The following is a 13,703-nucleotide window of genomic DNA, read 5'->3' as shown; positions in this document are numbered from 1 at the left end:
ATAGTGCATTTTCTTACAAGTGCTTTGATTTGGGACCAGAGGACCTCGTTCGTACCAGGACCAACTTATCCTCTCAACATTCCTGGAGATACCTCACCAAATATAGCCTACTAAGATGGGCAGTTAAATTTGATGCATTAGGCTAGGCCTTCTCAGATCCATAGACCTGGCATTCAAACTGTTGCAACTGTAATGTGAAAAAGTGCGGTTGTTTTGCTTTTTCAGATACAAAACTAGTCTTGTGTTTTACAAGAATTACAATAGGCTATATCTAGAACTTTTATTCAAATATTCCTTGAATTATGCATTTGCTCTATTGGTGCTTCACCTGGCGATTCTCTTGTTGCAGACGTAGACCGGAGCTTTTTGAACAATTACAATTATATTCTGTCTAAGAAATGGATTATCTCTGGCTCTTCGTTGTCTTAATATGTGGCGATATTTATCAAGGTAGACTAGTTTGCTTTTTTGTTTGTTTTTTATATCTTTATCCTGCATTGCGGGAAAGCAGACTTGAGCGCTATGCATCGGTGTACACCTTCCGACGTACACCTGACCACGCTGCAGCCGACGGTAATGTCTGTTTCCGGTTGTCTACTCTACTTATAACTGAAATTTGGTACTACCCATTACTCGAAATCGATCACTGGGTAATCGTAAAGTAAATTATCGTAAAGTTTCTTGCCCAGAGAAACAACAGCAAGTGCCGGTGGATGGAGTCGAACATGCAGGCTCTCGACTGCGAGCCCAACGCGCTAACCACTCGGCCACTGCTGTATATTTAAATACCATCTGAACAAACATTGCTATATCAGCAGTTCATAAAATAAACGACAGCCTAAAAGTATTAGCACTTCCATCTACCCAGTATAAGTCTTTTATTTCTTTACCTTCTGTTGAGGGAGTTTCTGAAAAAATCCGGCGTATCTTAATGAAATTGGTGTAAAAGTTGCTTTGAAACCTTTCTTGACCGTAATTTATTTTTTGCCGTCTTTAAAAAATCATTTGAAACAAAGCGAAATCTCAGGTTTAGGATACTAAGTATCTTATGATGATAGCAATTTAATTTATGTTGGCCAAACAAAACAAGATCTTAAATCTCGAGATAAAAAATCAGCTCCCTGCACGCATGCCATAACTTCAGATCATAAAATAAAATGGAGCAGTTTTAAAATGCTAAAAGTTGAAAGTGATTGCCAAAAACGAAAGTTTTCTGAAAGTTGGTTTATCAATCAAAAGCCCCTTGTAATGAACCGTGATGATGACATCTGTTTGCCTACTATTTATAAAAAAAACAAAAAAAAAAACAACTAGTATAAGTGCTTGTCTGATGTATTTAAATTGGTTTCATGCTGATTGAAAACTGTGCAGTGTTGCGTATACAGTTTGATTCTTCATAACTTATACTGTTCACTCTCTCCCCGTTCTGCCGTTATTTAAGTTTCTTGTTGATTGATGACATTTACACTCTTTTTTCTAGTTTCAAAGTTTGCTCGCAATAATTTTTGTTTGGAAGTTTGATTTCATTTTGCATGTTTAGTTGGTTTACACCAACATGGTCCTATGTTTTGCCATGCTAGACAGATAGTCACTACCTGACCTAGCCCCTGAAGAAGTCAGTCGTGTCTAATTGACGAAACGTGAGAATAAAAGCAGATCACCACCTTATACATGTTATGATAATTCAGCTTAATTTGCACCAGAAGAACGCATATCTTTTTATTTAAATAAAATAGATATTGCCAAAAAAGCTCAGTTACGACACTGTAAACTGTAGGCTACACTATGAAACTTCTGAACTGACCACACATAGATTCTCTGTTTGGTGTAAGTTAAATACAAAATAGTCGAAATAATTGACAATGTTCAAATAAAAGCGCTGGGCTTCATTGTGGCAATGCATTAAATTTTTCTGTTGCGTTTGATGTTTAAATGATTTTTAGGAAAATCTTCATTATCATCATGTGAACTTATATTTCGTAGGTGATGCCCAAAGAGAAACTTATGGACCTCCATCACCCGAATTTACTGCTTTTGTTGCAATTTGTTTCGAACAGAACTCTACGTCAGTTGGAGTTAATTGGAGAAGCGTCATCGATTTCATTGTCTTCCACACCTCTTGGTATGACATTTCTAACGTCGGACCGTGTGCTCCTGGTCTAAGGTAGGCCAAATATCAAGATATTTGTGTAAACTATCTACGCTACAAAGAAAAACAATAAAGGTTTGGGTGTCATAGCTCACCTCCATTGGTCTTTAAAATTTACTTCTAAAATCTTAGCTTTTTTGATTGATAACATTTACGATTGCAGCTTAGGCCTATTGTTAAGTGTTTCCAAGGTTCTTTAATCATCTTATTTGTCTTTGCATAAAATTTTTTGACAGTGTTTCCAGATTAGCCTATAAGTTTGTCATTGCTTTCCCCATGTAAACCTAGCTCTCTTGAATGAGCCAGCCAGATTATTTCCATTCGTTACCGTGAGAAGCAAGCCCATTGAGCGGATATTTTGGACTAGACACCAACAAAATCTTCAGGCCCCATAACAGCATAACAAAACACCTCTATCAAGTAAAAAACCAAACACTTTTTACGAGAAGACAAAATACAAAAATACTAGAAGCATTGAACCATACTTAGTATAGAAGCATTGAATACATAGAAGCATACAAGAATACAAAAATACTGGTTTTTCATCACCAAAAAGTGGGGAGGGGATCTAAAAACAATATGATGGGATGCTAATGCAACTTAAAAAACAGAATATGCGATCTTTTCATCAAGTTTTCTGACCCTTTACAGAATTTTTTGACCCCTAAAATGATTCCGGGTCTGGATCCAAATATACTTCATGAAGTCCCCTTCATGGCTACTGATGAGGAGATTATAGTAGCAGTGTTTCAAACAATCATCCATTAATGAGCAAAATAACAAAATAAGAATGAAGTGCTGCGTTCCTCCAGCTTGTTTTCAATTGAGCTTGCTACATAGGCCAATATGTTCTAACAACCTCAAACAACGGACTCAGAAACAGAAAATTATGAGCGTCACCTGAGTTTCAACAAAGCAAAAATGTTCAAAGATGAACAGCGGATAATTTAACGTCGGAAAATGGTTTAATTTTCAAAACTCAAATTTAGCAAAACCAGAATTTGTATTTGACCAAGTTTATCAAATTAAAACTATATTTTGCAAACTTTTGGAGTAAGCCTACAAGATTTGGATTAAAATTGAAGTTAAGATTAAAATATCTTTTACGACCATAAAAGGATTAATCATCATTTTTCTACCACAAACTGTTTAATTAATAAAATAGTTTGCATAAATACAAGATCTTAAAAATATGTCGTGAATTGATCGTTCACCCTTTTGTCTGTGCCAAGCTTGTGACCTTCACAAATGTGATACTTAGCGGTCACTAAATTTATGTAGGTACCGGTGCCACCTGCTTATCAGTAACATTGTATTTGTTGAATTATTTTCCAGCTTAAACTTTACTACAGAAGGAGATTGTTGGAAAAACGCTTTTGATAATCTAATTTCGGCTTCATCTTCCGAACTGCAGGTGGCAAAAACTTGTGTGGATATTGTAACCGAGCATGCTACAGGTGAGCCAGTCAGCAACATCACTTCTACAATCGGAAAGCTTCACTCTGACAATCTCGGCAATCTAGGTGACTGATCCTGCGTCAGTGGTTGAAAGCCACACAAGTAAGCTATATGCAAAACTGCTAGGAATATCCTTTCAAAGGCTTACTCGATCCGAGGATAAAGATTTAGACCGACTAGTACCTTTAAAACCGCTCTCATCCTGTCTGTTACAATCGCTTGTGAGTTCTCGGTACGGTTGAACGAACATGATACATGGCACGGCAATTATTTCTTCATGGCACGGCAATTATCATCATTCTGCTCTGGAATAAGCGGAAAGTTAAAAATGCCCTAACAGTCAACAAAGATATGCTGATACTGACTACTGAGTACTGTAGCAGAGGGCGGCAAAAGATGGCGAAGACAATCGCCAAAACAAAACTAGTTATTCTTCTTTACTTTGTAGCCATGCATGGGATTTTCATAATGGTAGGTAATTCTTTTTTTGTTTGCTAAAACCTTTAAAAGTTGTAGGCTACAGTTTTTGTAGATATGTAGTCCTGAAATGATAACAAAAAGAAATGATTTGTACTTTTCAGGAAGAAAAAAACGAAGCACAAGCCCAATTATTGCAGGTCACCTATTTAAATCTTCATATTTTTTGCTGAGTGTATCAGATCATATTATTCAATACCGTAGGATACTCAACACATAAAATTTCGTAACTTCTCGCGATGTAAAAATAGTATTTTTCACATACCAAATTTAAGAAAATTACAGTTGAATACTGTAGGTAGCGAACTCAATGGGCCACTTGGTCAAATAAACATTTTCTCTCCCTCTCTCAAACACATATTTTGCTGACTTACGCTTAACAGTATTTTCATTAGAGCAGTAATTCTCAACGTGGTCTACCCAGAATTTTCAGTGGTTTACAGAGATTAGCCTGTAGTGGTCCACAGACATCAAAGCAGAGGAATTATCAGATTAAGACTAGGGGAAGGTGGGGTAAAGCGGACCAACGGGGTAAAGTGGAACCCCGCTATTTTTTTCTTTTAAAGTTTCACTACTGTGCGGATACCATTAAGTTTAGTGAAGCATGACGAAAAGTAGTTGCACACGCCATTATTCAAGGTTTCATGGTTTAGACGACGCAAAAAAGCACGGAAATTACTTTTTGCACCCTCTGATCTATTGAAAGGTATGCATGGTAACCTAAATTGTATCTTATGTACATAACGTAGAAGTTTTTTTGAATGATAAAAATGAGCCTCACTATATCACGTACGCATTACGTAGATTCACTCTTGTTGTTGACTAGCCTAAATTTGGCCAACAGTTAAATTAGTAGTAATGTAGAGCTGGGGTAAAGTGGACCAGTGGTTGCAGAGCAGCTTCCAGATCAGCTTTCCAGACCAGCTTCCAGATCACCGACGCATCAGAAGCAAGACACTATCAATGAAAGTGGAACTAACACTGATGCTGAATGTTTTTACTGCAACGAAATGTATTCAAAATCATCAGAGAATGATGGGTGGATCCAGTGTTCCAAATGTTTGCGGTGGACGCATGAAGCCTGCGCTGGTTGCAATGAAGAGGATGACAACTTTATCTGTGAACTCTGTTTTTAAAAAATTTCTTCAAAGTTTAGTTCGTAATGGACTTATGAACTGCAGTTGTGAAGTTTCATCATTTTTTCGTTAATGATGCTAGTTGTAAATAATTTGATTGCGTGGAAAAAAATTACAGAATTTGCTCAAAACTTACAACGGTCCAGTTTACCCCACATATGTGGGGTAAAGTGGACTATTGGAGGTAATTTTAAAATTAAAAAAATGTATATAAAAAAGCTGGCAGTTATCAATAGTGCACTTTAAAAATTGTCGAAATATGTTAGAGTTAACGCTTAAATAAAAAAATTTAAATTTTTTGGAAAAATCAGTGAACTGTACTGAATTAACCCTTAGGTATTCCACTTTACCCCACATTCCCCTACATAAGTTTGTTAAAAATTGGCTTGGAATTTTTGTGTCAAAAACATCAAACTAAGACAGTGACGTTCCCCTCCCTCAAAATCCTGTAAAAACATGTAAATTTTCTACTTTTTTTGCAGAATTTTTGCTCTCGCTTATTATCTTATTAACCCAATGGGTGACTTTGGGAAAACATGGTTTCAACAGTGGAACCCCTTCAACAAATTTTTGTGGTCGTAAAATCTTTTTGTGATCGTAAAACAAAAAAAAAAAACAGTCAAAGAGTAACTTAAATTTTACCAAAACTTGTCACTCAAACTTCTAGAAAATTCTAGATTAAAGTAAATAAATTTGGTGAAGTACAAGATGTGGGTCTTGATAAAAAAAAACATCAAAGGCTATTGGGCCTGATAATGTACAAAAAGCGATCAAAGCAAAGTTAACTTTAGCAAAAATTTTTTCATTTGTTTCTTTATCGGACCTAAAACTTTCATTGTTGATTTGATCTTGCAAGTTTTTTGTTCTTCAAATGTTCGGGGCCCTCCTCAAAATTTTCTTCTAGATTCGCTTCTGGTCCCCATTTTACTTTTAGTTGTTCAAATCGAAAAAATAGTTTGGTTGAGTGTACAAATTAAGATATATTGCTAAAGTGGCAAAGGACTGACATTGAAATTCACTGACCTATATGTAACATGGTTTCGATAACGGCCTTCTCAGGATGACGGCAAAACAAAGTGGTCCATGGATTTTTTTTTCTTAAAAAAAGGTCCATGGGACAAAAAAAACAACTTGAGAACCACTGCGTTAGAGAAGGTAGGCAATATGAAATTAGTTACTGTGTGAAATTTTTCTTTAAGTGAACTAAGTAACTATACGCAATATAGGAACCTCACTGGACTCAATGGACTGTCCCACTGTTCTTCCCCAGAACTTGACTTCACAAGTTTCATCGTCACTTCTACCTGGTACATTATCTGCTGATGATAAGACATTGGAGGATTTTCTATCTGTCATAGAGTTTGTTATAAAAGTTGGACTGTGCGATGGGTAAGTTGTGAAATGTTGCTTCAACTCAAGCTATCATAAGAGTTTATGACTCTATACGTTGAGGTAATGTTCAAAAGCAATTAAACAAATAATCTCCCTCTCAATCTATCTTCAAGCCACCTTGAAATGAAATTGTTGTAGCGATCTGGAAATTGGATAAATAAATTGTAAAACATTATTGCTTTAAATTTTCCGGGTGTTCCATGAACACCTTGAGAGCCTAGGCTATAGTTTATTTGAAGCCCCTGTTAATACGATTTCATTGCGGTATCTGAATGCTCTTTTATTGTGCTTTGCTATTTTCATTTACAGTCCTACTTGCAATCGATGCGATATCCGCTATATCAATGTAAACGATCCCAATCAACCGTTGGAATGCAATCAATGTTGGCCTACCAGACTAGCCGGAATGATAAAAAATTCCTCTCCGCTTAAAATTCCTGTTACCAATGCAGTTATGCAATTAGGTGATGCATTTGTTTTTATGTCACATTGAATGATGCCCACAACTTCGCTTTTATGTTATGTTTTACATTTCAGCGTATAGTGTTGGCAACAGAATAGTTTACGACAAAGCATGGCTTGTTAATGAAACTACGCAAACGTTGTCCTGAATTTTGAAAATAGCCGTTGTAGGCTAATAATTATTAAGAGCGGTTTTCGCAATATCGCAGATAGGCCATGCATTGCTTAGCATTATAAAACAGGGAGTTTCAGCTCAACTGAATGGAGGCGAGATATAGTAGCCTACACTGTAGCCTACTGATGCTCTGAGCCGAAATTCATTTTGTCCATGTTTGAGTGCTGAGCAGGAACGACAAAAGACCGTTTTAATTTTTCTACAGTATGTCTGGATATGATACTAAATCCACACATACCGAAATAGAGTGGGATATTTTATCCACTAAGCTTCCAAGCCGGTTTTGTACACATTCAAAACTGTGTTGGTGGATACAAACATAATGCCCATGTCTAAAGTTGTCAATCAAGCTAAAAATTTTAGGTCGACTTTTATATACAGATTTCGGCGTGCAAAAAAAATTACTGACATTAAAAGTAGAGACATTTTATTTTTTATAACTTATTTTTTAAACATTTGTTTAATGCCAAGATAATGCGCTTTGTTCTAAAACCTAGATTGTGCAGAATCGCAACTTCAATTTGAATGGAAATCGTTTGCACTAATTCTACAGGTTTACAAATATTTCATCGAGATATATTTAGGAAACAACCCACAAATAACTGGGCCACCACCAGCATTTGTAAATCAGTTTTTTGCCAGCTGCATCGGCGAACTTGCTCAGGATGACTTAAACTGGGCTAGCATAGTTGACTTTATTATCCTTCATAGTTCCTGGTATGAAATCTCGAATGTCGGAGCATGTGCTTTCAGGTATGGCTATGTTGGTTTATTAAAAGTGAAATCTTATAAGCTATTGATGGTCTATCCCAGTGTTTCTCAAACTTTTTTGGTCCATCGCCCCCTTTTCGTTATTGAAATAAAATTTCGCCCCCCTAATTCTGTCAAGTAAAATAAACATTGATAATAGAGTGATAGAGAAATTTACTTTTGGGAATTTAATCAACGAAATTGACAGTAACATGATAATGTTCAATGGGATGGATGAGCTTGGCGACTTTTACAAAGTTTTGAAATGTTCGGCGACATCTTCGTAAGATAGAGTCGAAGATCATCCCGTTTATGAACTAACAAGCGATTTCTTTGCTTTAAAAGCATCAATGTCACAGCCGAAAAGCCCTTTTCAACCATATATGAAGTAGGAAACGACAAAATCCATGTTCTAGCTTCTTTCCAGAGAAGCTCATATTTACTAGCAACCTGGCACCAAAACAAATAGTATCGATCATTTCTGAATTTCACTCTTGACTCATCATCTGTTTGCATATCAATGAACTGCTCTTGAAGTTCCACTTCTACAGTAGACTATGTCTGTAGATTCGGTAGAAAATGGTTGTACCACCCAGTTTGGAACATGTAGGACATGCCCACGAGATCTGCAAAGCAAAGTTTGCATTGCACAATGCATTGCAATAAGTCTAGGAATTGCTCTTTTCATCAGTGCAATGAACCCTCGATGCTTTCCAACCATTGCCGGAGCACCATCAGTTGAGCATTGTAGAATATTCTTCAGTGTAATCCCCTTCTCTTCGTAGAAGTTTTTCACTGCATTAAAGATGCTTGATGCCCGAATATCTGTAAGAAGACTCAGCGCAAAAATCATTTCTTCTTGTTTTCATATTATGAACAAAACGCACATATCCAAGCAACAGCAGCGGTACATTGTCGGCCAAGTTGGATTCATCTATTTGCAGTAAATGGTTTGTGCGTTGGACTGTTATTGGTGGTTTGCTAAATTCGCCCCCTTCAAGTGTTTTCGCCCCCCGATCGCCCCCTTTGATTTTTTCGCCCCCCTGGCTCTTGAAATCGCCCCCAGGGGGGCGATTTTGCCCACTTTGAGAAACGCTGGTCTATCCTATAAGGCTTTAGCTATAGTGTGCCTACAAATTTTGCATTTTCATTTTAAAAGGTAAAAGGTCTGTAGCCTATATTAAAAAGCAATTCACTTGTGATTAAAAACTTTCTTACCAATAGCAAAAACTAGTAGATCGACTGATAAAGTCTATACTACTGAATATAGCCTATACTTCAAAACAGATAGGCCGACTACAAAAAGATATAAGAATTAATGTCAGCTACAGCGAAATTGAATTGGTTATTTAGATTAGCTAGCATATAGCCTATGCTTGGGGTGAGTGGCATTCTAGTGAGTAGGCAGGCCTACTCAGCCTCGTGCTGACTTCCAGAAGAATGGTTCTCTGTACATATTCTAGGCTGCATATCGTTCTTGTAATTGTTAGTACTTTTGGTTTGTTAACTTTTTATAACGATGCCATAAAATCTAAGTCAATTAATTGAGAAATAAACATGTTATTTCCTTCAATAGTCCAGATCCACAAGTGGAAGCAGATTGCTGGAATGAAGCGTTTGGTTTGATCATATCATCAGGATCACCACTCTTAGAGATAACGAGGGCATGCGTAGACCAATTTGTTGCTATCACTAACAGTAGGTTGCAAGAGTGTTTAAAATATTTTTACAAAATTGCAATAATAACGTTTTTAAACTAGGGATAAAACCTAGCCTAAAGTTTGAGAACTTTGCATTACACATACTCAATTAGGAAAAATTAGCTTTTTTTGGAAAAAAAATTCCATAAAGAAAATATCCAAAGTTGGTCAGAATGGTAAAATTCAAAACCTGTGATGGTCAGAAATAAAAACAACTGAACGGTTGTAGGCTTGTAGCAAAACTTCTGTAGATAAAGTCTATTATTGCAGATTTACAGTAGATAAAGCAAAGCAGTAAGCTACCGGTAATAGGCTACCATTTTATTTATAATAGAACGTTTTTCTCCAAGTTTGCCTTTACAATAAGGTTTTCTAATTTGTTTCAGTGACTATTTATGGTTTGTGAAGTTGAAATAATGAATTGCAGTTAATTGTTATTAATTTCATCAGGTTTACCACCACCGGCAAAGCGTCATTTTCCAAAATTAAAAAGAGGTATGAAATTGAACTGTTCTAGTTTTGTTTTCAATAGTTAAATATATTAAAAAAAAAGCAAGATACTCTGCGATCATTCTGCGTAGTATTCTCAGGCTAAAAACTCAGCCAAGTTTATTGAAATGGAATCATACATTTTCATTTTTAAACTGTGAAACATAGCTTAATCGATTTCTATTTAAAGTTTACAACAAAGTAAAGTTTTCCAAATCCTTTTGCTAAATTTTCATTCTTTCAAAATCAAAGCTGAATTCTAGTTCAGGAGAGCAGGGGCAAGCCCGGATTTAGGGGGGGGGGGGCAGAGGGAGCAGGTGCCCCGGGCCCCTCGACTTTTGAAGGGCCCCCCTACGTGGAAAAAATGTGATTTTGTGTTATTTTTTCTTTTTTTCAGCCTTTGAAGTTTCTGCAAAATGCTGTGCAGTGCTGAATTGATGCTACTGTAGACGCATACGTGGTTTTTTGCGCCGTAAGCGCAAAAATTTTGTTTGCAGGGGGGGGCCCCGATCTAAAAGTGCCCCGAGCCCCCCATCAGATAAATTCGGCCCTGAGCAGGGGTGTTATTTTTGAGTTCAAAGATTCGTGTTAAGTAAAACAAGACTGAGTTTATTTATTTTGTACCCTCACCATTGGCATCGACATCCAAACGGGACAACCGCCTGTGAAAAAAAGAGACTAATATTTGTATCACGGGCTGCTATTCTTCGCAGTAGGCTATGTCACTTCGAAGTGATGCTTCTTTATTCATGTGGTAGACTCCTTGTTTTACAGAATGTCTTTTGGATAGCAATAAATGCCCAACGGTTCTGTCTGCCGCTTTTGTTGAAGCTTTCTTGTACAAAGTTGATCTGACAACAATTCTAAGCGACTTTCTGGCAACAGATACAACGCTACAAGACTTAAAGTCGGTGGTATCTTTTGTGAGGGAAGCCGGCTTGTGCCAAAAGTATGAATTTGTTAATTTTTTATATTTATCCTCTAATTCAGCGGTTCTCAAGTTTTTCAAACCATTTTGCATAGCGGACCTTTTGGATTGCTTTGATAAAACGCAGATTTTTAAAAGTCAAAAAAGGATTAAAAATTACGTAAGGTAGCTATATAAAAGAATGAACGATAGGCCTACAAGAAAAATCAAACAAGATGGATTACTACCTAATCAAGAAAAGAAAAAAATGCTGCAATAAAACTTGTTGCTTTCCATAGACCTACTTGCATCTGTGGAAAAGGATTTGTATCAACAACTAATCCATGGAAAGTGCTAACTTGTGACCAGTGTTGGCCTACTAGGCTTGCTTCAATCATCAAGGATTCATCTCCACTCAAAGTACCAGCCAACTTTGCTGTAAAAGAGTCTCTCCCTGATGAAGGTATGTTTTTGAAAAAATCTCTGCATTTGGTTGAGTTGGTCGTACTAGTAGCCCAAAAATTCAGTTTCAGTTGAGAATCTTTCAGTGATCAATCTCCGACCCCCAAAATAACTTGGCTGCAATTAGACATACATTCGACACGACTCTTAACTGTCACAACATCTATCGAAAAAAAAACACTTTTAGCTTTTTATTTGTCTTTGACTTATGTTTTTTGCTTTTCAGATCACTAAAAAAAGTCAGTGGAAATTCTTCAATTTAAGAGCAAAAAGAATCTTTCGTTGAACATCCAATCTCTTGTGTTTGTATTTTGTGTAGGACTATTAGATGGGTGTCGCGACAAAGAAGTTACCATCAAATATATTACAGTTCAGTTCTAATTCTAAACAGCGGCATAGTTGTTGTTTGCCTATTTTTCTAGATTATACGCTGCGTTTCGGAGCAGCTTGAACAACAGCACAAAATATCACAGAGTTATACAATGCAAGAATGAGAACCGGACGGCTTTTTTGCTTAATTATATTAAATTTTAACTCGGTATCAAAAATAAAATTGATCTAATTCAACTTTAAGCTACTTATTCAGAAAGTTTAATAAGAGACTAGAAATACTTTGGTTGACTCCAATACAAATTGGCCAAACCCTACTACAAACAGCTGGAACCTTTTAGTAATAAAAATAAAAATTGAAAAACCGATTCAAAAGTAAGTCAATGCGGTATATGGCCGTCGACTGTGGAAAGTAAGTAGCAGCACACAGCACTGTTTCGGCATCTAGCCTTTTTAGTACCGCATCTTTTTGGCGACAATGCTGCTGTAGGCTATTTGGCAAGTAGGCTAATATAAAGAACTAAACTTGAAAAAAAAACAATCGTATTTCCAGATTTGGATTGGCTATACATTAAACAAAGCTATGTCATATACTGTAAGTCTACAACTCACCATCTTAATTTGATTGTCATTTAAAGTTACTTTCGGATGTCTTTCTGTAGCCAATTTTCTAATTTATTGCGGCTTAACATCTGCATTTTGTGTCTCTTCATTTGTGCATGTAACGCTTCCGAATGTAACTTGTTTTTTGTTTTTTTGAAGTTATGGTATACGACAGACTTATTGGCCTTGTTGAGATTTTAACCTTGCTTGGTTATTAACCTCAGAAACTTAGAAATTAACCTTAACTACTCTACACCTTTGCTTTAATATTGCCACTTACACGAACAGAATTTTAACTTCACAGAATGCACGAACAAACAATAAGCCTACCTTGAATGCGCTGTTTTTATATATAAATCTGCTCACAATATGTTGGCTAATTAATTTTTCGAATACTTTAAAAACCTAAATGCAGTTTATAACTGCAACACTCGACAGAAAACTAGACAGCAATTTTATCTACCAAATGGTAAATCTAACACAGACAAGAAAAACTTTGAATACCTAGCTGTAAAACTTTAAAGCACCATTTCCACAGACCTTAAAACCGATACCATTAGATGTTTCAAAACCAAATTACAAAACCACTTAAGTAATACTACAACTAAGCCTGGAAATTTTAGTTATTATCTTGCTTGGCCTAGCACCATCTGACTGTCTGTTATTATATTTAATTTTGGCGTTTTTTTGTTGTTATTGTCTTTTCGTAGTTTTTATTTTTGTGTGTATGAGGGTAGCAGCTGACTTCGTTGACCATGTGGTCTTTTGCTATCATCCTAGTACCAGCATCAAATCCGGACGGAAATACTTTATACAAAGCACTTTATATATCAAAGTACTTTATAGTAACACCTACGACTTGCCCCCCACCATCTCCAGGAAATATGCTTACGCAGACGACCTGGCACTCCTGCACTCAGCAGGAAACTGGCAGTCAGTAGAGAGGAACCTCAGCCAAGACATGCAAACACTATCAGCATACCTCCAGAAATGGAAGCTACAGCTCAGCAAGTCAAAGACAGTGTCGGCGCCCTTCCACTTTAACAACCGGGAGGCACAGCGTGAGATAAACATCAAGATTGATGGGGAACGCCTGCCCAACTGTGCCGAACCTACGTACCTCGGCATAACCCTGGACAGGTCACTCACGTACCGCCGGCACTTGAAGTCACTGCGCAAAAAACTATCTACACGCGTCGCACTTTTGAGACGA

The 13,703-nt window shown here is 36.7% G+C and overlaps 1 protein-coding gene across 1 annotated transcript; it reads left to right on the top strand.

The window, feature by feature from the left end:
* The first annotated feature begins 350 nt into the window (after window positions 1-350).
* LOC145764352 (uncharacterized) lies at window positions 351-12,032 on the top strand. Its single transcript, XM_082575969.1, has 12 exons — window positions 351-450; window positions 1,984-2,164; window positions 3,485-3,606; window positions 4,189-4,224; window positions 6,447-6,609; window positions 6,922-7,063; window positions 7,803-8,002; window positions 9,576-9,697; window positions 10,150-10,194; window positions 10,963-11,137; window positions 11,395-11,558; window positions 11,784-12,032. Exons 1-12 carry the CDS (start codon window positions 399-401, stop codon window positions 11,789-11,791), a joined length of 1,410 nt encoding a protein of 469 aa, XP_082432095.1. The 5' UTR covers window positions 351-398; the 3' UTR covers window positions 11,792-12,032.
* Window positions 12,033-13,703: the final 1,671 nt, after the last annotated feature.

The sequence above is a fragment of the Aplidium turbinatum genome, chromosome 2 (genome assembly GCF_918807975.1).
Source record: "Aplidium turbinatum chromosome 2, kaAplTurb1.1, whole genome shotgun sequence".
Classification (NCBI taxonomy): domain Eukaryota; kingdom Metazoa; phylum Chordata; class Ascidiacea; order Aplousobranchia; family Polyclinidae; genus Aplidium; species Aplidium turbinatum.
This window is presented reverse-complemented; position numbering and strand designations above follow the sequence as displayed.